We start from the raw sequence: 23,290 nt of genomic DNA on the forward strand, positions 1-23,290 counted from the left end.
TTCCATGCTAGATTAGGCCAAGATATTGAATTGTTGCCCTTCCTTCGATTCCCGCTATATGAAATTGATTTTGATTTATCCCCAAATCTGTGACGATTTGAGGGCAATGTGCCTGCATGTCGTCAATATATTTCGATTAGGTTGAATGCCTATGCTTATGAATATGCATGCCTGAATTTTCCATGACTAAGAGTAATTTATGATCTCCTATAAAATGTTAAATGATCAATCCTTTTTCTAAGTTAGCCGACAAAATTTCAAGACTCGCATGGGCAGCCCCACCGGTTTGGTTGCCCTGCGACCAATTCGACTAATTTAAGTCGAACACAGATAGCCAGCAGTAGTTGGATTAGGCAGGATATCCGCACCGAATACCAGATACTTCGCAGTTCGCCTAAATCGGCCGAATTGGCCAACTAACTGACCAACCACATCTGTTAACCATGTATGATCACACCTGTTTGAACCTGAGGCACCCTACGCCCATTGATAATAATTATGATGCGATCCACGAGTCTAGGGAGCCGGGTACAGTAGAATGAGACACTGTGCTCAAGCTGTTGGCTTACGCTGAGGTAACAAGCCTCCCCGTAATATCTGTGAGCAAACTAAAATTTCAATGCCACCTTTCGCATGAGTTTTTTGGGAGTGACAAACCCAAGCGGATCAAGGATCACAGGTACAAGACCGCCACGGCCGCCTGGACCTCACGATTGGGATAAGGTATTGACTTTGTTAGGGTGTCCCAGTTTCCCAAAACCTGATGGATGAATGGACATAGCTAAACACTTGGCTAACATATTCATGATCGCATTGCATTAATTAGGTTGGCAACTCGACAGTCGAGGTCGCATCGAGGGAGTGTTAGACATATGCGAGCATTTAGATGATGTCGCTTGAGAGAGTGTTGGATAGCGAGAGCATGCATCATATTACAATACCATGCATGAACATTAATAAGAGTGATAAGGAATTATATGCTTATATGTTTTTCATTAATTGCACATGTGAAATTGATAACTTGTGTAACTTAATGCTAATGGAACCACTGAGTTGATCACTCACTCTCACTCTGAGAAGGTGTTTTAAAACACCAACCAGACCTTATCTTAGATGCAGGTGTCACGGAACTTGACGCGCTAGATGGGGCGAGTGTAGACAATGAGGAGGAGCTCTCCTACATTTAGCTTCTGGGCGGATCACCATAAGCCGTCCTAGGACTAGTGACGGGGCCTTAGGGCAAGGGGACTTTTGTACATCTTTGGACCATACATTTTGTTGAGACGCGGTCCTATACATTCATGCATACTCTCTCATTTTGTTAGACACACATTATATTAGTCGTACTTAAATTCAGTAATTTAGTCATGTTTTATGTCTCATGATCCATTTAATTTTCCAATTGCTCATGTATTAATCAGGTTATACCCACATTTTGACAATTCACAAGGCATAAGTGGCACCTGGGAATTCCGGAGTTGAGCACTACTCGACCCTCGAAATTCATGGTGTTACATCACGTCTGCCTGTATATAGAGCACCCCATACCCTAGAGAGGCATACTAATAATCATTAATGATACGATCCACGAGTATTGGGAGCTGGGTATGGTGGTATGGAACACTGTGATCGTGCTGTCAACCTACTCTAGGGTGACGAGCCTCTCTGTAGTGACCAACAAGCACTAATGGAAGTGATAGATCATTGTTCGAGTGACCCCCGTCAAATTACCTGGCCGATGGTTTTGTGTCAGAGTACCATTTGAACATCCAGGGTATGAACGTAATTGGGTGACGAGCCATTTTCTTTGTGGCAATTTAGTTTTATTTGATAAGCACGCTCCTCATAACCAAGTGATTATATTCGGTGTTTAGGTGACGGTTCACACCAAGTTGATCCTCATACATATGTGTATCATACCTTGCCTTTGGAATTATTGATTTTCGAGATAAACGAGTGATACCTAAATTTAAATCATGGATCGCAGACTTAAAGCTACTACGGCCGCCCTATGCTTAGCAATCTATATGAGGCCATTAACTCAATAGAGGTGTTCTAGCTTCCCCAAATTTTATTGGATAAACGGACTTAATTAATTTAATCGGCTAATATGGACATTCATTGCATCGCATTAGTTTAGACTGTGGTGACTTATGCATTTTGGTCGCATGTTGAAGGGGTGTTGACATTTGCGAATGTGGCATCAGAGTCGCTTTATGAGGGAGTGTTGAATTGTGAAGGCATGCATTATGTCACGACAGCATGCACGTGCATTAATAAGAGTATTTGGGAATTGAGTGTTTAAGTTGCTTTAACAGTACTTATGCTAGTAGAATTTGAAAATATGCGTAATTTATAGTTAATGGAACCACTGAGTTGATCACTCACTCCTACACTAGGATAATATTTTAAAATACCAAGCATGTGATATTATTGATGCATGTACTATCGAGATCTCAGTCGGGTGGGCTTAGAGTAGCTTGCACCACCGATATTATATGTTAGAGGATTGGACCAAACCGAACACTTTACACTTTAATCGTTTTGAGCATGTATATTATGGCTTGTATAATCTCCATTTGGACAGACATCATATTTTAATTGTATTTTTTTTACTGTTAGCCCTATAATTCTAGATTTTCGTTATCTCTACTCACTTTGGATCCACTAAATTGAATTGTGTTACTTTTATTACTCTTGTGTGGAATGAATGTGAATCTGAACGAGGTCACACCATTTTCGAGGACTCGAAACTGGGATCTCTATACTTGGGTGCCAATTTTCAAAGCGTTATAGCCACGCATAAACTGAAAGATCAAGTACATGGGTTTCGAACACCTGGTAGAATAGCACACATGTGGAACATCCATACAATTCGTCAAACTCGTTTTAGGATATGATCCTAAAAATGCTGCAGATCCAATTCTAACATGGGCCACACCATAGGAAATAATGGTAATTGACCATTAAAATATTCTTGTGGGCTATAAAAGTTTTGGATCAAGTTGATATTTGTGTGATCCCTTCATTTAGGTCTTTATCACGTTAACAAGAGGTTAGTTGCCAACTAAAGATTGTGGTGGCCCTAATAAGTTTTTCATGGTGAGCGTTCAATCACCCCTGTTTCTTACTGTGTGGTTTACCTCATATTTGGATCTACTATGTTTTTTTGCCTCATGTCCTAAAGTGAATTAGATATAAGAAAAATATATCACAATGGGCCCCATTGTTAGGGATCCACTCACCTTGGGGAGTAGATTAGCTATTAGGCGGGTAACATCTTAGTGGTTGTTACCCTTATTGTGTGGAGGCCACCTCGTTGAATTTGTTTTATATCTATGCTACCCATATGTTTTTTCAGATAATTTAAGGAAGTTATCCCAAACTTAAGCAGATTCAAATCTCCATTGTAAAGTAGTAAATGACCATTAAAAGTTTTCTGCAGGACACAAAAGTTTTGAATCAAGCTAATCTTTATATTTTATTTCCATTTAGTTTTGATTCACCTTATCAAGAGGTTAGATGACAAATAAATGTTGCAAATCTGCTTATAATGGTTCTTGGAAAGTTTTGACTGGCGAGCATTGTGGTGTAGTCCACCTGAGATTTGAATGTGCTTAATGTGTTTATTATTTGCAACTGCCTACGAAAATGGGTCCAAGAAAATGAATGGACAAAGTGTATATACAACATATCATCAAAGTGGGACCTACAGTGAGGTTAATATCCACCAAGCTATTATCCGGGTAACACCTAAGCTGCGTCCTTACCTCGGTGCCAGTCCCATTGGGCCTCACATTTTTATTTTATTTTATTTTTTTGTTAGCTTGTTAGTACACCCCACTACCAGTTGACAGTTCACTGTTAGCCACCCCCACTAGGGATTGATACCAAGACCTCAAGTGTTGAAACGAGGTATCTTTCACTCAAGCTACCACTTGAGCTATGGATCAAAATTAGTGGGAGTCAATCATGTGCTACTGGGTAACACCTTAGTGGGTGCTACTGTTACCATGGGGCCTACCTTGATGATTTGTTGTATATCCATGCCATTTATCCGTTACTCTGTCCCATTTTAGGTCATGGTCTCAAAATTCAAGCAGATTCAAATCTCAGGTGGACCACACGCAGAAAATAGTAGTGATTGAGTGCCTCACCATTAAAAATTCCAATGGCCCTATCTTTTCATAATGTTTATTTGCCATCTAACTTGTTGATAATATTAAGAAGACCTGGATGAAAGGAAAGACTCTTGTGGCCCACAAAGAGCTTGTAATGATCATTCATCACTGTTTCTAGTGGCGTGGTCCACTTGAGATTTGGATCTTCTTTAAGGTTTGGGATATCATTCTGAATTGAGATGGAAAAGCAGATGAACAACATGGATGGATAAAAAATATAACAATATGTGCTTAGGGTAACACCTGCCGAGGTGTTACCGGGTAATAGCTAATCCACGCCGAATCAGCTCCCCTGACGCGCGGACGTGGTGTGGGTCTTCCATGTGCCGCCCTTGGTAGTACGAACTCTGGTGGTGGACAGTCTACGGGGTCCACATACATATGTTTTGTTGGGGAAAAAACACCAAGTCCGGAGACCCGGTTATGGAATGGACCAACTCTATCGGCACTGCCCGAGAGTCCGAGGCAACGTACGAGACAAAGCCTAAAGGAGAGACTTAGCTCGGATTCCTGGGAAACGAATCCCGATCGAGACCTTAAGAGTCAAGAGCCATAGGTAAAGTAAGGCATATAAAGTTGGCTCGGTTAATGAGGCAGCAATGTCTAAAGAGGCCTATTGAGGCCCTGAAGCTAAAAGCAACCTGACCAACCATAAAACTGATCCATACGAGGCCGGATGCAGTGTCGGGTATCAGATTAAGGAAGAACATCGACCATAAGTCGATCCTGTTCTATCCGACAGGGAGCAGAAAGCTTTATTCTTGCAGCTAGCCGAGACTCGTTAGTTACTTGAGTCGGTTTAGGCCGAGCCGAGCGAGGAAGAAATAGTGTAATCTTAAATACTGTTCCGAAAATCACGGGAAAGGATTCTCGATCCTGGGATCCTCGGGATCGGGAAGCATCCGTAAGAAGGTTACAGCTAAATCAAATCTCCTAGAAATCAGGGAGAGAATCCCCGTACGGCGGGATCATCCCTCTCTTATAAATGATAGACACTTGGAGGGTGAAAGGTATGTAAAAACTCTCTCTTAGAACCCCTCAATACTATAAGACCCAGATTCCTAGCCTGACTTTGGCATCGGAGGGTCCCCTGCTCTAGCCAGGGTCTCCTTTGTCTTCTTCTTATGCAGGTACATGAAGGTTTAAAGAGGGCAGACCAGATTTTTGCATCAATAGTTTGGCGCCGTCTATGAGAAACGATACAAAAAGTCGTGTTCTAGACTCTATTTAGAAGTGTCAAGCGAGCGTTAATGGTGAGAAGCAGAAAAAACTAGTCCTACCGAACCAAATGAAGCTGATGACACTGGACCATCAAGTCCAAACAGGACCCAAGGAGCTTAGAACCAACCTGACAATCAACAAGGTTTCGCGGCTCCGACTTAGGGTCATGCGCAAACGTTGATTATCAGTCGCAGGTTACCGAAATTTGACGGGAAGGATCGCGGGATTCAACGGAATAGTACAAACTAGGATACGGGTCTTACAAGAACAGACGATGAATGTTCCGCAACAAGTTGCCGACCTTCATCCCACTACCCGAGGTCGCTGGCATAGCCGAGTCAGCCCTATGGGCTGCCCGAGCCAGCGCCCGCTCATTCCGCGACTGCCGTGCTACCTTCCACTGATCTTCGACACGAGATAGATCAGAGGAGGCGCAACCGGCCTTCGGTTGAAGGGATGACAGAAAGTAATGAGCCTTGGAAAGCTGACCTTCAAGACTTTAAAAAAGAAGTGTTAGAGGAGATGGTGGATATGAAGCATAGTCGGGATGCATATTCAACTAGGACAGAAACAAAAACGTCCCCATTCGTCGATGAAGTGATGCAAGCTCGGCTGCCGGAAAGGTTTCTCCTCCCGCAGATTACACCTTTCACAGGCAAAACCGACTCAACTGAACACATCGAATGTTTTCGAACATATACGGAACTGCATAATGCCTCGGATGCCGTGATGTGTCGGACTTTCTCCCTCACGACCCGACTTTGGTTCAAGCAGCTAAAACCAAAGTCCGTCAGCATGTTCGCAGAACTCAGCGATGCCTTTCTCACCAATTTCATTGGCGGGAAGAAGTTGAAGCCCCCTGTGCATCTGAACAATATAGTTCAGAAAGAGGGAAAGCTACTGAAAGACTACATCAAACGTTTCAACTTTGAATCACTCCAAGTTCAGAAACATTCAGAGGAGACGACACTCAATTCCATCATGCAAGGCGTTAGGGATAAGCCGTTTCTGGCATCCCTGGACAAGAATCTGCCTGAGACTTTGGCTGAATTCATGACTCGGTCAGATAAATACGGGGACGCTGAGGAAACAAAAAACTTGCGTAAGGCCGCCCAGAATGCAAAAACTCCAACCAAAGAGTCAGCCAAAAAGGAAGTTGATTCGGCTGGAGGAAAGAAGCGTAAGGACGACCGAACACGAGATGAACGAAAGTCGGGTAAGCGACCTAACCGAAGGTTTTCTACATACACCCCGCTTAATAAACCTCAAGAGCAGGTGCTGATGGAAATCAAGATTGAAAGATTTGTCAGCTGGCCGAATAAGCTTCGGAGTAATCCAAACCGGCTGAATAAGGATAAATATTGCCACTACTATCGTGATCATGACCACAGTACGAGTGATTGTTATCACTTGAAGGAAGAGATCGAAAGGCTTATCCGAGAAGGCCGGCTCAGAGAACACGTCGAAAGAACCGGGACAGTGGAAGAATGCTCGGGGGACAACCGACCCATGGAGAAAATCTGGACTATTGTCGGTGGTCCCCGCGGCGGAGGTGACTCAAATAATGCTCGAAAAAGTCACGCCAAGAGCATTGGTCGACCCGAGTCCGAGATCCTGATCATAGCTCAGCCTTCAAAGGAAAAGAAGAGAGAAAAATATTGTATCTCGTTCACCGATGAAGACGCTCGAGGCATTCATAGTCCTCATGATGACACATTAGTTATCACTCTGACCATCGCAAACCGAAGGGTGTTCCGCATACTCGTCGACATAGGATCTTCTGCTGACGTACTTTTCACTCGGGCATTTGACAAATTGGGTATTGAACGATCGACCTTATGGCCGGTGAGTACCTCAATGATCGAATTCTCGGGAGGACAGATACTCCCAGAAGGTATCATTTCGCTGCCACTTGCTGCTGGAAGCCCTCCGCATCAGGCGACAGTAATGGTCGACTTTCTGATAGTCGACCAGTCATCCGTTTATAATGCGATACTTAGCCGACCCTCTCTGAGTCTCCTCCAAGCTGTGGTATCTACATACCATCTCTCTATGAAATTCCGACTGAGTTGGGAGTAGGAATCGTTAAAGGAGATCAACAAGACGCAAGACCCTGCTACGCAACAGCCGTAAAAGTCCCGACCGAGGTATCAGTGAACGAGTCATTAGATCCCAAGCCGAAACTCACGAGCGAGGGCAACTGGTGGAAGACCTTGTTTCGGTACCTTTGGTTGAGACTGACGAATCTAAAACGGTACAAATTGGCTCGTCTCTGCGATCGCCACTGAAAAACAATCTGATAGCCCTGCTCCGGCGTTACGCCGATGTATTTACATGGAGCGATGAAAACATGCCGCGAATTGACCCATCCATTATTATACATCGACTTAACATCGATCCGACCTACCGGCCGATCCAACAGAAGCGACATCCGCTCGGTCCTGAAAAGTACGCAATCATTGAAGAAGAGGTTAGCAAGCTCCTCAAGGCCAAATTCATAGAAGAAATATATTACTCGGAATGGGTAGCTAACGTCGCACTTATGAAAAAAGTCAATAAGAAGTGGCATGTCTGTATTGACTATACCGACCTGAATAAAGCCTGCCTAAAGGATAGTTTTTCTCTTCTGAGGATCGATCAGTTAGTGGATAGCACTGCGGGGCACGAACTTCTTAGTTTTATGGATGCTTATTCAGGGTACAATCAAATTATAATGCATCAGTCTGATAAATCTAAGACCACCTTTGTCACCGACAAAGGACTTTATTGTTACCGAGTGATGCCGTTTGGTTTGAAAAATGCTGGAGCGACTTATCAAAGATTAGTGAACAAAATCTTTGCTCGGTTGATCGGCCAAACCATGGAAGTGTACATTGACGACATGCTCGTCAAAAGTGTACACGCGGCCGACCATGTTGCCGACCTAGAAGAAATATTTCTGATCTTATGCAAGTTCCAAATGAAGTTGAACCCGAGCAAGTGTGCCTTTGGTGTGAGCTCTGGAAAGTTCCTCGGATTCTTAGTCAGTCAGCGAGGAATCGAGGCAAATCCGGAGAAAATTAAAGCTTTGCTTGACATAGAGTCTCCGAAAACTATAAAAGACATACAAAGATTGACTGGACGAGTAGCGGCACTAAACCGTTTCCTCTCCCAAGCCACCGATAAATGTCTCTTGCTTTTCAAACAATTGAAGGGACGACAAACGGTGAATTGGACGGAAGAGTGCAAAGCAGCGTTTCAGTAATTAAAGTCTTACCTCGGGTCTCCGCCCCTCTTATGGAAACCCGAGCCAGGAGAACTCCTGCTGTTGTATCTTGCGGTGTCCGAGGCAGTGGTTAGCTCGGCACTGATACGGGAGCACGAAGGGAAACAACTGCCGGTTTATTATGTCAGCAAAGCACTATTACCAGCAGAAACAAGATACCTACTCCTGGAAAAAGTGGCCCTAGTGTTGATCGTCTCCTCGCGACGACTTCGGCCATATTTTCAGGCTCATACAATTATCGTCATGATTGACCTCCCATTGCGTCAGGTCCTGCAGAAACTAGAAGGTTCGGGCCGACTCACGAAGTAGGCGATTAAACTCAGCGAATTCGATATCCAATTTAAGCCGAGAGTAACAGTCAAGGGGCAAATCATGACCGACTTCATTGCTGAAGTGACACCACGAGCAAATTCAATGTCTTGGAATACCGAGCTTACTGAAGAATTGACTACCGCCTCTCTTGAGTCAGCGCCCGACCCAATCCCTTAGAAGCTGTATGTCGATGGCTCCTCTAACTCTAAGGCAAGTGAGGCATGAGTAGTGCTGGAAACTCCTGATCAAACCTACATGTAGTATGCCTTAAGACTTGGATTTCAAGCCTCAAACAACATAATAGAATATGAAGCTTTACTGCTCGGCCTCCGACTCGCGGCCAATTTGTGCGTTACGCATCTCATTGTTTTCAGCGATTCATAATTGGTCGTCAATCAAGTCGCTAGTGTGTATCAAATATGTAAAGAGCAATTGAAAGCATACGTGGAGAAAGCCAAAGAGTTAATCGATGAATTCCAACAGTGTGTGGTTACTCGGATCCCTCGGACAGAGAACGCCAAAGCTGATCTGTTAGCGAGACTCATCTTAGCCGACGAGGACGACATACCGAGATCCATTCCAATCGAGTACGTCACCGAACCAAGTATCGGCGAATCGGTTAGCTCAACCGTGCATACAATCGATTCAGAGCCCACTTGGCTCGACCCGATTATCAGATATCTAGACAACAGAGAGTTGCCCGAAGATCACGCCGAGGCTCGACGATTAAAAATTCGAGCTTCTCGCTACACCATACTCAACGGAGTGCTGTACAAGAAAGGTTATTACGCTCCGTTACTACGATGCCTAAACCCCAGTGAAGCCGACTACGTACTGCGAGAAATACATGAAGGAATATGTGAAAATTATTCAGGAGGACGATCACTCGCGCATAAGGTTTTACGTCAGGGGTACTTTGGCCGACCATCGAGCACGACGCTCGTAAACTCGTCCAAAGATGCGAAAAATGTCAACGGTTCACAGCCATTCCGAGGTAACCCGTGGAGGAGCTGACCCCAATGATCTGTCCTTGGCCCTTCGCGCAGTGGGGAATCGATATTATCGGACCACTACCCATGGGAAAAGGGCAGACCAAATTCGTCGTCATAGCAGTGGACTACTTCACAAAATGGGCCGAGGCTGAGCCACTGGCAAAAATAACCAAGCAGAAGATCACATATTTCGTATGAAAGAACATTGTCTGCTGTTTCGGGGTACCCCGGACCATTGTTACCGATAAGGGGAACCAGTTTGACAATAAGAGCTTTCATGAAATGTGCGATAATCTCGGAATCAGAAATGTATACGCATCACCCCATCATCCTCAGACGAACGGATAGGTTAAAGCAGTCAACAAGATCATTAAACAACATCTCCGAACCAAGCTCGACCACGCTAAAGGAGCGTGGGCTGAAGAACTCCTGAAGATATTGTGGGCTTACCGAACCATTGCTCGGACAGCCACAGGAGAAACCCCCTTCTCCCTTGCTTATGGCTCAGAGGCAATTACTTCGGTCGAGATTGGAGTGCCCTCGGCCCAAGTCAGTTCATTCAATGAAGAAGATAATGAAGAACTCCTGTCCCTCAGACTCGACCTTGTGGAAGAACAAAGAGAAAGAGCTCGGCTACGAATGATGGCTCGGCAGAGACATGTAGCTCGATTCTATAATGCCCGAGTCAAAGTCAGACGATTCCGAGCCGGGAATATGGTCCTTCGAAAAATGTTCTTAAATACAAAGGAAGTTGATGCAGGCACACTGGGACCCAATTGGGAAGGACCCTATGTCGTTACAAGCACCATCCGACCTGGAACATATCGACTGGAAGACTTAACTGGACAGTTACTGCCTCATCCATGAAACGCCGAGCATCTAAAAATCTACTATCCCTAGGTCAGCCCAACGAAGCGTTCAGAAAGATTCAAAACTAACAAGCATATAAACTGAATCAAGATGAATAAAAGAAAACTGAGTATATTCATTTATCAGTACGTTTGTTACATTGAGCTACATCTTGTTGCGGCATTACATTGAGAAACCAAAAGGCCTAAAAGCAAAAGGAAAGGTCGGCTATGGCACGCAAGCATTTTCCTTAGCCGTGGATACTCTCGAGCCTGCCCTGCAGCTCGGTCTGTTTGAAGAGCTGGTGTGAGTGCCAAAAATGGAGCCGATGATGGTACCAAAAGAAGTGGTTTAGACTCGGCTACCACCATTGGGAGCAACCTCAGCAACTTCAAGAGCTGCCTCGGCCTCGACCTCGACACCAGCCGCAACATCAACAGACTCGGCAGCCTCGGCCTCCACACATTCGGGACCAGAGACATCATCATCGAATCTCGACAGATCAAGGTTATGAAAAGATTCCTTCATCACCTTGATACAAGCCATGTATCCGCTCTGATACAAGTGATCCCTCTCCTTCTCGAATTCCTGGGATTCGAGAAAGGCCTGCTGGGCCTCCTTAGCCTCGTCTATGGCCTTTTGAATGGCTGCCTCAGCCTCACCCTTGGTCCGAGCCAACTTGTCTGCGCAAGAGGCATGAGCTTGACGGATTCATCGACTTTCTTCTTGAGCCTCCGTCAGTAGCGAAGCCAAGCGAGCACACTTGGCTTTGGTGTTAGTAGTGGCCTTCCGAGCAAGTCCCAACTCGCCCGACAGAATTTCAGCCCGAGCCAAGGAAGCTTCGACTTTTGCTCCCGCCTCAGCTGCCTGCTTTTAAGCGGCAATCAGATCCGAGCAGGCCTTAACTAAACAAGGGGCCAACACCACAAACATTACCTTAAGAAGCATTTTGGCCACATGACCAAGAGTTTGTAGTGAAGGAGCATGTAGAGACTAGCAAAGTCTCTCTCGCTCCCATGAGCAATGGCCCAAGGGATCATCCCCGACACGGCCTGTTGGAAAGGCGAAGGCTCCTGTTGAGTCATCATCCCCGACATGGCCTGTTGGAAAGGCGAAGGCTCCTGTTGAGTCATCCCCCCTCTTGAAGCCTCCTTTCCACACTTCTCTCTCAGTTCTGAGACCCGCTCTGCAATGAGTCCTGGCTCAGAAGCCACCTGAGACTCGGCAAGAAGAGTGTTTACATGTTCGGCCCTTTCTTCGAGGTTAGAGAGTACAACGACAGTCGGTATGACCGAAGCAAGGGTGGCTCGGGCGGATGGCTCCTTAGCCTTTGGAGCCGTCTTCGCCTTCTTCGAAGGCCAAGGCTCCGACAGAAGTACCATCCTCTGAGAAGCTTTCATCCTCGATGCTGGTTTCAAAAGGGGCTGAGCTTCAGCCATATTTGTATCAGACAAGGGAAAGAGTTAGGAAAAATTCAAGAGAAATGTGTCAGAACAAATAGAGAATACCTGTCACGGCAGAATCTAGACCAGAGAGAAGAAGACGCTTTGTCTGAAGAAGATTCTTCCAAGACCGGTCTTCTGAACTTAGTACCCTCAGTTCCTTGATCAGAGCTAGAATGTTGGCCCCTAACTTCAGCCTTCTTTTGGGGATATCTGCAAAACACGTTCAGTCAGACTCAGGAATGTCAAAACAAAAAAGATATGGAGAAAGGAAATGTCGAGTCACCTGCTTCAGAAAACACTCGGAAAATATGAGATTCGAAGAGCCCAGGCTCGGCAGTCTCCCAGAACCACCTCTCTCTTCGGTGTTTGTTGGAGGTAGGAGGGTCAGTTATCAAAAGACCGCCCTTGTTTTGCCAAGTGCACAAGAAGTATCAGCCAGGTTGTTGAGGGTTTGGCCGTATTTGGTACAGATAAAGGAACTCGTCCATAGTCAGTGGGGGTTGCTCTGTCTCGGCCCACAACACTGAACATCCGAACAAGTTCCTCCACCCGTTCGGCACTATCTGCCCAGGAGCGATTCGGAGTCGGGACAGAAAATCCCGAGCAACGGGTTGGAGGGGCAGACGTAAGCCACATTGCATTGCGACTTGAAAAATTACGACCATCCCAGCAGGAGGATGGTCAGGCAATTCACTTGGAAGGGGAAGACGAATAATAACCGAGTCGGGGACATGATACCCGACTCGGATCCTGTCTAAATCCGCCTCAGTTAAAACTGATGGGATTGGACCCTTCTGATCGTCTCCAACTTCTCCCTCGGCAGCATCTCCCTCTTCGTCTGCCGACTCAACGGCCCTGGCCGACCTTCTGAGGGGAACCGATTCAGTGGTTTCCTCTAACTCCTCATCCTCTTCTTCCAAGTCATCCCCAGAAAAATGAGGGTTAGGTCTCCCAGGGGCAGTCACCAGAGACGCCCCTCCGCCGGAAGGACCCGCCGAAGCAGGACGTTCCGCTGAAGTTCCAGACGTTCTTTCAGAGAACCGGAAAGCTTCATTGGCACTAATCGCCATCTTCGCTAACAATGAGGGCGATTCCGAGACATTCCAAAGATGTCCCGTTTTGTCCTCATCACCGAAAATCCCTTCCCAGGAACTTGAAGAATGCACTGCCATTAAAAAGTCAAAAAGGAAAGGGAGGGAAAGAAAACTCATCGAATAGGCGTAAAACGCGCAGTTGAGGAAGTAAAAAGGAGAAGAAGAGCGAAAGTAATAAAGGAAATGTCGAAACGCGAAGACAGGCAGAGATGAGAAGAAAGGAAGAAGAGAAAACGAGAAAGGAAAGCTCGTGCGAAAATGGGAAACAAATCTCGCTCTCCCCTTTTATACCCGAGGCACGTGGCAACGACATTTAAGGAGGAGTCAAATCGACGTCTGCTTCGACTCCCCCGCCCGATACGTGGCGCACGCCGACTGACGTAAGTAATGCCCTTGCCATGCGTTCAATGCTCATAAGCGGACAAAACTTTCTGATGGCTGTCCGCTCGTGCGGCCTCGAGGACCGAATCGACGCCAGTTAAGAACGAAATAAGAAGCATTAAATGCCCCGTCATAACCTCGATCTCCAGGGCACACCGACTCAAAAAACTCGTACTCTTTAGTGTCGACCTAGCTAACACAAGGAGTAGGGGGTTTACTGTTGGGGAAAAAACACCAAGTCTGGAGACCCGGTTATGGAATGGACCAACTCTATCGACACTGCCCGAGAGTCTGAGGCAACATATGAGACAAAGCCTAGAAGAGAGACTTAGCTCGGATTCCTGGGAAACGAATCCCGACCGAGACCTTAAAAGTTAAGAGCCATAGGCAAAGTAAGGCACATAAAGTTAGCTCGGTTAACGAGACAGCATGTTTAAAGAGGCCTATTGAGGCTCTGAAGCTAAAAGCAACCTGACCGACTATAAAACCGACCCATACGAGGCCGGATGTAGTGTCGGGTATCAGATTAAGGAAGAACGTCGGCCATAAGCCGATTCTATTCCGTCCGACAGGGGGCGGAAAACTTTATCCTTGCAGCCAGTCGAGACTCGTCTGTTACTTGAGTCAGTTTAGGCCGAGCCGAGCGAGGAAGAAACGGTATAAGCTTAAATACTGTTCCGAAAATCACGGGAAAGGATTCTCGATCCCGAGATCCTCAGGATCGGAAAGCATTCGTAAGAAGGTTACAACTAAATCAGATCTCCTAGAAATCAGGGAGAGAATCCCCATACGGCGAGATCATCCCTCTCCTATAAATGATAGACACTTGGAGGGTGAAAGGTACGCAAAAACTCTCTTAGAATCCCTCAATACTATAAGACCCAGATTCCTAGCCTGACGTTGGTAACGGAGGGTCCCCTGCTCTAGCCAGGGTCTCCTTTGTCTTCTTCCTGTGTAGGTACATAAAGGTCTAAAGAGGGCAGACCAGATTTTTGCATCGACATGTTTTATTCACGCATTCTAGCCATTTTTCCGTGTGAAAGGATGGGGATTAAACTCCCACCACTAAAAACCTCTTGAGATCCAATTAGTTTTGATCAACTTGATATTTGTGTTTTTCCTTCATCCATTCCCATGGGAGTCTTATGAATAGGTAATATGGCAAAAATACATTCCGGTGGGCCACGGTATAATGAAGTTTTTAATGGTTGGCATCATTATACCACTGCTTCCTATGGTGTGGTCCACTGGAACTTGGATCAGCCTCCTTTTTGGTTCATGCCCTAAGGGTCTGTTTGGGCAGTGGGATTAGAAGGGATTAGGTAGGATGGGATTCATCCGGTCCTCCGCCAGTTCCACTCCATGTTTGGGAAGAATGGAAAAGCTTAGAATTACATTAAATAGAATTGCATTGGTCCCATGCCAATTTCACTCAATGTTAGCAAGTTGTTGTAGGTCCCGCCATGATGTGTGAGCTATATCCACACCGTCCACCCATTTATCGAGATTATTTTAGATCATGGGCTAAAAAATCAGGTAAATCTAATGCTCAAGTGGACCCCACCATAGAAAGCAATGGGGATTGAATACTTACGGTTGAAAACTTCTTTGGGGCCACATAAGTTTTGGATCTACCTCGTTTTTAGGCTCATGACATAAAATGAGGTTACAAAACAAATGAACAATTTAGATATAACACGTGTGTTATTCTCAATAATTTCAAATGATGGTGGATACATCCATTCAATGTACCTCCGTATTATAAGACAGAACAAGAAAAATGGAGAAAATGACCAATGTAGACAAAACCTTTTACCCAGCGGTTTTTATGAAGGAATACAAACTTTAGTTACCAAGTTAGACTAGCACGTGCGGACAGCGACTTTGAGGACGAAACTACCCCTACTTTTTACTGCGAAGACGAGCGCGACGCTCCTCCAACCGAGAGTTGTACGAGCGGCTTAAAATAGATCAAAGTTACATGGCCCCACTATGTATTTATTATATCCATCATTTTGGAGCATTATCAAAACAAAAGAAAATTGTATCCAAAGATCAACTGGACCACAACACAGAGCAGTGAAAAATTGATTTTCATCGTTGAAACTTTTTACGGCCCACCATAACATTTATTTTCCATCCAATCTATTCATAAGGTCATAAAGACCCCGATGGAGAGAAAAACAAATTTTATAATGATCCAAAACTGTGTGGCCCCTAAAAGGGTTTCAACGGTAGGCGTTGCTTTTCTGACTGGCGTATGGACGGGGATACGGCTATAGCTACGTTTATAATCCGTAGTCATAGATAACCGTAATTCGGCGATCAATCGCAGCTCCCACGATTCTACCGCAAGTCGCTATTCCGATCGGCGATCAATCGTAGATTCCGCGATTCCACCCCCGATCTATGACTACGGATTATAACCGTAGCTATAACCATATCCCTATGCACTTAAAAAAAAAAATACATAGAGAATTTTATTCTACCTACATTTTTCTATAACACATATTTATATAAATATATAAATATAAGCATATAAAAAAAAATCTCTTTTTTTCATATCTTTCTTTATTCATATAATGAGAATATTTTCTAAACCAAAATTAGTTACTTGACGTGCCATATATAATTTTAGGGCTGAAAGTTGGGCGGGCTCAACCCGACCAACCTATGACCGACCCGACATTGGGTTGGGCTTGGTCAGGATGTATTGGGTTTGGTCTTGGGGTTGGGCCATACAAACAACAACTCGATAAAACTTGGGTTGGGCTTGGGTTAAAGTCTCGGGAATTGCCAGGAAATGCATGGAAATGACCGTGAAATGAAGGAAAATGACCATGAAATGCATGGAAATGACCGTGAAATGAAATGGAATCGCTAGGATTGAAATGATCGTGAAATGAAATGGAATCGCTAGGATTGACCGTGAAATGCATGGAAATGACCATGAAGAGAAAGGAAATGTCCGTGAAATGCGTGAACATGACCGTGAAATGAAACGGAATCGCCGGATTGATCGTGAAATGCATAGAAATGACCGTGAAGTGAAGAGAATTGACCATGAAATGCATGTAAATGACCGTGAATCAAAACGGAATCACCGAGATTGGCCGTGAAATGCACAGAAATGACCGTGAAGTGAAGCGAATTAACCGTGAGCGAGGAAGCTAGAAATCGAGCGAGGCAACCTACGAATTTAGCGAGGAAAACTAGAAATCGAGCGAGGCAACCTACGAATTTAGCAAGGAATGCTAGAAATTGAGCGAGGCAACCTACGAATTGAGCGAGGAACATAAGATTTGAGCGAGGAAGCTAGAAATTTAGCGAGCCGAACTAAAAATTGAGCGAGGTAACCTAGGAATTGAGCGAGGAAGCTAGGAATTAGTAAGAATTGAGCGAGGCAACCAGGAAATGAGCGAGGAACATAGGATTTGAGCGAGGAAGGCTAGAAATTGAGGAGACTATAAATTGAGCGAGGCAACCTGCGAATTAAGTGAGGAAAGTTAGAAATCGAGCGAGGCAACCTACGAATTGAGCGAGGAACATATGATTTGAGCGAGGAAGCTAGAAATTGAGAGCGGCAACCTAAAAATTAAGCGAGGCAACCTAGGAGTTGAGTGAGGGAAGCTAGAAATTGAGCGAGACAACCTACGAATTGAGCGAGTGAAGCTAGAAATTCAGCGAGGAACCTAGGAAATGAGCGAGGAACATAGGATTTGAGCGAGGAAAGCTAGAAATTCAGCGAAGGAACTTACGGATTGAGCGAGGCAACCTATGAGTGAGCGAGGGAAGTTAGGAATTTAGCGAGGAAGTTAGAAATTGAGCGAGGAACCTACGGATTGCGCGAGGCAACCAAGAATTGAGCGAGGAAGCTAGGAATTACCATGCATGAACCTAGAAGTTGAGCGAGGCAACCTACGAATTAAGCGAGGAAGCTAGGAATTGTGTGGGGCAACCTAGAAATTGAGCGAGAGAACATAAGAATTGACGAAGGAACCTAGGAATTGAGAGAGGGAAGCTAGAAATTGAGTGAGGCAACCAGAAATGAGCGAGGAAACCCGGTCGACCCCGCAAATGGCATTCACACCCCAAACATTTGAGATCGTTTTTTGTTCCTCTAATAATTGAAACAAGGAGAAACAAGTTTTTAAAATAAGGCAAAAATCAACTTTGGTGTATGTGAAATCTTTTCGTATTTCAATTTTTAACTCAAGGTCAAGGGCTATTGATAAGCATAAATTAAAAATTAAGCGGGCCAAACTGGAAAATGAGCAGGATAAACTAGAATTTGAGCAGGCCAAAGTGAAATTTGAGCGGGCCAAATTGGAAACTGAGCAGGACAAACTGGAAATTGAGTGGGCCAAACTGGAAATTGAGCAGGACAAACTGGAAATTGAGCGGGCCAAACTGAAAATTGAGTGGGCCAAACTGGAAAATGAGCGAGCCAAATTGGAAATTGAGCGGGCCAAACTAGAAATTGAGCGGGATAAACTGGAAATTGAGCGGGCAAACATGGAAATGAGCAGGACAAACTAGAATTTCAGTGGGCCAAACTGGAAATTGAGCGGGCAAACATGGAAATGAATGGGACAAACTAGAATTTCAGAGGGCCAAAGAAATTGAGCGGCAAACATGGAAATAAGGGGACAAACTGGAAATTGAGCGGGCCAAACTGAAAATTGAGCGGGCCAAACTGAAAATTGAGCGGGCCATCCACCTCTAGAGCCATGAACAGACTTGAACAAGGAGAGAAGGGCTAGCTTTGCCAACTTTAACTACTATTAGGAGTAGTCAATATACTCTAAAAGATTGAAAATCTATTGTCCTTACACAAATGTGCAAGTCCTGAAACATGGCAAATATTAGACTGGTCATAGCATTTTTTTAGGTATGTTAGAACTGTGCTTTGACATAATGAATACCCTGGAAAATAAGCCACTTTCAAAATACCCACCAATATAGCTTCTCCAATTTTACCAACTATAAAGGTAAGTCTTTAGAATTTTAAGAAACAAAACTATGTGAGATTACTTCAGGATCATTTGAATTGGGGGCATCTAGATGCCTTGGATATTTCAATTACCAAGCATTGCAATACCTGGATGGTGTAACTGCTGGCAATTAAACGTAAAACAATGAAAAGCTGAAAAGCTGCAAACATAACATAAAACAATGGCTCTTCGATATAAACACATAAAACTTGTAGTAGAAGACATAGAACATTGTGGGGATGTTCTATGCACAATGAAGCCAAAATGTGAACTATTTAGACCACCTAAGGTGGATCCCACATTTATAGGGCCAGGGTATATCCAAGATTCTTCATCAGTTATAGGGGATGTGCCTAATATAAGTTTCCAACAACCCAGGGTATATCTACCAGATTACTCAATTTTTATGAAAATGTTTCTCAAACGAACATCCTAGCTTATCCTCTTGGGGCCGCATGCCTCCATAATGCCAAGAATATCTCCTGATTGCTGAGAAACCAGTTCTGAATGGTCTCTCAATTTAGTGTTGGATGTCTTGGAGGGACCAAACATCCAACCTTTTCTGATTCAAATCCTTTCGGATGGAAAATCAGAATAATATTGGGATACTCCATTATGAACCAACCCTATTGGTTCATCGATAAATCCGTGACCACTTCTTTGTTAATTGTGTAGTGAATTGGTTGTAGCATCACCCGTGGAGGATTATTTTATATACATTGACGATCTCCCATGTCCTAATAAGACTCCTCAGCTCATTTGCCAGTGTTGTTTCCACCCTTTTCTTAGGATTATACATCATATGTTGTAGGAAGAATTTCAATCCTTTTATGAATAAATTCCATTCTTGTTGGGAGTATTTGAAATTTTATTAGGGTGAGAAGTTGGGGTTCCATCTTCGAATTGGTTGTGTGAATAATAGTACAATACCTTGTTTGGTTTTAGTGCTTGTATGTAATGGTTATGGGTTATCTACAAATGTGATGTGAAGAGTTGATCCAAATTACTTGTCTTCCTTTTTTAGCAACTAGCCAAGGAAAATGTACCTAAATAAGACTTTAATTTCACTACTAAACTATGGAGGTGTCCCAAAAGAATACTTTATGGATATTCTGAGGAATGCTTTGAATGATGCTCAATTTTCAGTTTGTCCTGCTCAATTTCCCAATTTTCAGTTTGACCCGCTCAATTTCCAGTTTGCCCTACTCAATTTTCAGTTAGGCCTGCTCAATTTCCAGTTTATCCCTCCCAAATTCTAGTTTGGCGCGCTCAATTTCCAGTGTGCGATCTCGATGAAGAAGAACAGAGACACGATGGCCAGATTAAAATGCATTTCTCCCTGTTTCCATACCTCAGATATTATGGAGAAAGAGGATGCGCAAGAAGAAGGAGATGCTTTTTATATTACCCTGTTTCCATTGCTCAGGTTTCGACAGCAAACACAGGGAGAAGTGGAATAGAAGGAGATGCTATCATGTAAATGGTAGATTCAGAGTGAAAGAATAGGCGATAGGCAAAAGCAAATGGAAAGAAGGGTATATCGTTTACCTGGCCAGAGATCTCACGCTTTAAAAGAGACGAGTGTGCCAGTGAGAAGTGGAAGAGAAGGAGAAGCTTTTGAAAAGCTGAAATCTGAAATCATACTTATGTAGCACGATCGGTGCTCATGCGGACCACCGAATCACTACCGTCAGACTCATCCATAAATCGAACTACCATCAGCACGGGATGTAAATCCCATCTCTGCCCGAGATCTCTTTACCGCCATTTTGGCGCTGTCAGACTGCAGCCGAATCGCTCGTTTTTCAAACGCGTGGCTGAAGTGTAATGATGACTTATTACACCCAAATACGTGTAATTCATAGATTCTTATAATTCTTCTAAGCTCAAATGACGGCCACAAACGTGGCATATCAATCTCAACTATGGTTAAGCAATTTGGAATATTTAAAAGTTCATTCAATATTCAATAAATATTCCACATTGTATGGTTTATAAGACAAAATAAAATGTAATTTGTTGGTTCATGTCATATCTACTAGAAATATATCTACATTTAAGCAATCACAAATGTACCATAAGGGGATACAAGGCTAAATTCTCTACACATGGTTACTTAGAATTAGAGTAATAGGAATTTAAGCATTACATCATATACGTTAATACTAAATATCAAGCACTTGATAAATTTGAGCAAGCTTCGGATAAAATGGAATAAACCTCAACTAAAATTCAGCGCGGCAAACATGAAAATGATTAAGGCAAATATGAAAATTCAGCGATGCAACCTATAAATTGAACGAGGCAAACTAGAAATTCAGCGACGCAACCTATAAATTGAACGAGGCAAACTAGATATTCAATGAGGGAAAAGCGAAAGTTCAGCGAGAAAGGCTAGAAATTGGGTGAGGCAAACTAGAAATTGAACGAGGGAAAAATGAAATCGATCGGGGGAAGTTCGAATTTGAGCGACACAAAAGAGACGATTGAGCAAGGGAAGCTCGACGCAACCTAGATTTTGAATGAGGCAAATTAGAAATTTAGTGAGGGAAGAGGGAAAATTGAGCAAGGTAAAGTATATATTGAGCGAGGCAAACTGACATTTGAGCAATGCAAACATGAAATTGAGTGAGACAAGAATGAAATTCATCGAGGCAAACATGAAATTTATCAATGCAAACATTAAATTGAGCGAGCCTAGCATGAGATTGAGTTGGGCAAACATTAAATTGAGCAATTCTATCGTGAAATTGAGTTGGGCGAACATTGAATTGAGCGAGCCTAGCATGAAATTGAGTTGGGCGAACATTGAATTGAGCGAGCCTAGCATGAAATTGAGTTGGGAAAACATTGAATTGAGCGAGCCTACCATGAAATTGAGCTGGGCAAACATTGAATTGAGCAAGCCTAGCATTAAATTGAGCTGGGCAAACATGAAATTGAGTGACCATAAAATCAAATTGAGTGAGCCCTAAAATGAAATTGAGTGAGCTTCAAATGGAATTAAACAAGTTTCACATGAATTGGAATAATCGACGCATAAAATTGACTAAGCCTAACAAATGAAATTGTAAGAGCCTGACATGAAATTCACCGAACTTCACATAAAGTTCGACGAGTAGTCAATCAATTGTCGTTGACTTCAGCTCGTCTCAATTTCCGTGAGTTCTTTCTTCAAATTAAAGTGTGCAATGGATAAGTTTGACCAAGCACCTTTGCTGAATTACAAGCTGAATTTCCACAGGTACTTAGTTAATCATTGTTCAATACTACAAAGGAAAGTATCTATAAACCACACTAGGGTTTTTGTTAATATCTGTACCTCCAGCAACCGTAGCCTCGCTCAATGTAAGTTGAGGACGAATGCTTTCAAGTGAGGGATTAATTTGAACCTTTTCAAAGATTGGAGGTGCAACCACTTTGGAGGATTTCACGTGACCCTCACCAAGATGGAAAATGCCAAATGTAGAATGATAATATGGAGATGATAAAGTTTGAATTTTAGTAAGGAAAATGATAAGAAAAATGGCCATGCGTCGGTTTTTCGCTGCAATGGATCGTAGGGATGTGTTCTGAAAAAAAACGCGCATGTGTTTTCTGTTAGAGGTCAGCGCTCGTCTTCGCAGTGAATAGGAGGGGTAGTTTCGTCCTCAAAGTCGTTGTCCGCACGTGCTAGTCTAAGGTGGTAACTTAAGTTTGTATTCCTTCATAAAAACCGCTGGGTAAAAGGTAATGATGGTGGATACATCCATTCAATGTACCTCCGTATTATCAACAAAGCAGGGCATTAATCTTATCCCATGGAAACAGGGGACAATCCCTAATCCCTTCTAATCCCACCGACCAAACAGACCCTAATATAATCCGGCAAAATAAATGGACGGCATGTATAAAACACATAAATCAATGGCCGCACGCGACCACTGCAAGTATATCCTAGCCCAGGAACGGGAACGCGTAATCCGTGTGCCGTAAACACGGTACTCCTCTTGCAGAATTGCAGTAGAAGCGACTCCATCGAGTCGTTTCCCCCAACGAACGCCTCGGACGCGGATTTCCTGCCAAAGCCTTTGGACGAAGTTACTGCGCTTGGATGCTAGGTGGGGCCCACTGTGATGTTTGTTAGAAATCCACACCTTTCATCCATTTTTCATATCATTTTATAATATAAAACCAAAAATTAGGTGGATCTAAAACTCAAGCGGCCATATTAGAGGGAAAACCGGTAAGAGCCGTTGAAATCTTCCTGGGATATAGCCTATGTTTATATGCCATCCAAACCGTTTATAAGTCCTTTACTACTGGGATGAAGTGAAAACACAAAATTCTTAGCCTGATATGAAACTCTGTGACCATATTAATGTTTCAAACGGTGGTCACGGAATCCCCATTGTTTCCTCTCTTAGGTCCCACTTGAGCTTTGTATCCACCCGATTTCTAGTCCAATGACCTAAAATGAGATCTCAAAGCGTATGGACAGTGTGGATTTCTCACGAACATCACGGTGGGTCCCACCTACATCCCAGCACATGAATTTGGGCGCGGATTGGATATTG

The 23,290-nt window shown here is 43.8% G+C and overlaps 1 protein-coding gene across 1 annotated transcript; it reads left to right on the forward strand.

The window, feature by feature from the left end:
* Nucleotides 1-5,858: 5,858 nt before the first annotated feature.
* LOC131229827 (uncharacterized) lies at nucleotides 5,859-7,481 on the forward strand. Its single transcript, XM_058225865.1, has one exon. It carries the CDS (start codon nucleotides 5,859-5,861, stop codon nucleotides 7,479-7,481), a length of 1,623 nt encoding a protein of 540 aa, XP_058081848.1.
* Nucleotides 7,482-23,290: the final 15,809 nt, after the last annotated feature.

The sequence above is a fragment of the Magnolia sinica genome, chromosome 16 (assembly GCF_029962835.1).
Source record: "Magnolia sinica isolate HGM2019 chromosome 16, MsV1, whole genome shotgun sequence".
Classification (NCBI taxonomy): Eukaryota; Viridiplantae; Streptophyta; class Magnoliopsida; order Magnoliales; family Magnoliaceae; genus Magnolia; species Magnolia sinica.

Coding starts and splice junctions, on each gene's coding strand:
- LOC131229827 (XM_058225865.1), top strand. CDS start 5,859: ATGACAGAAAGTAATGAGCCTTGGAAAGCTGACCTTCAAGACTTTAAA.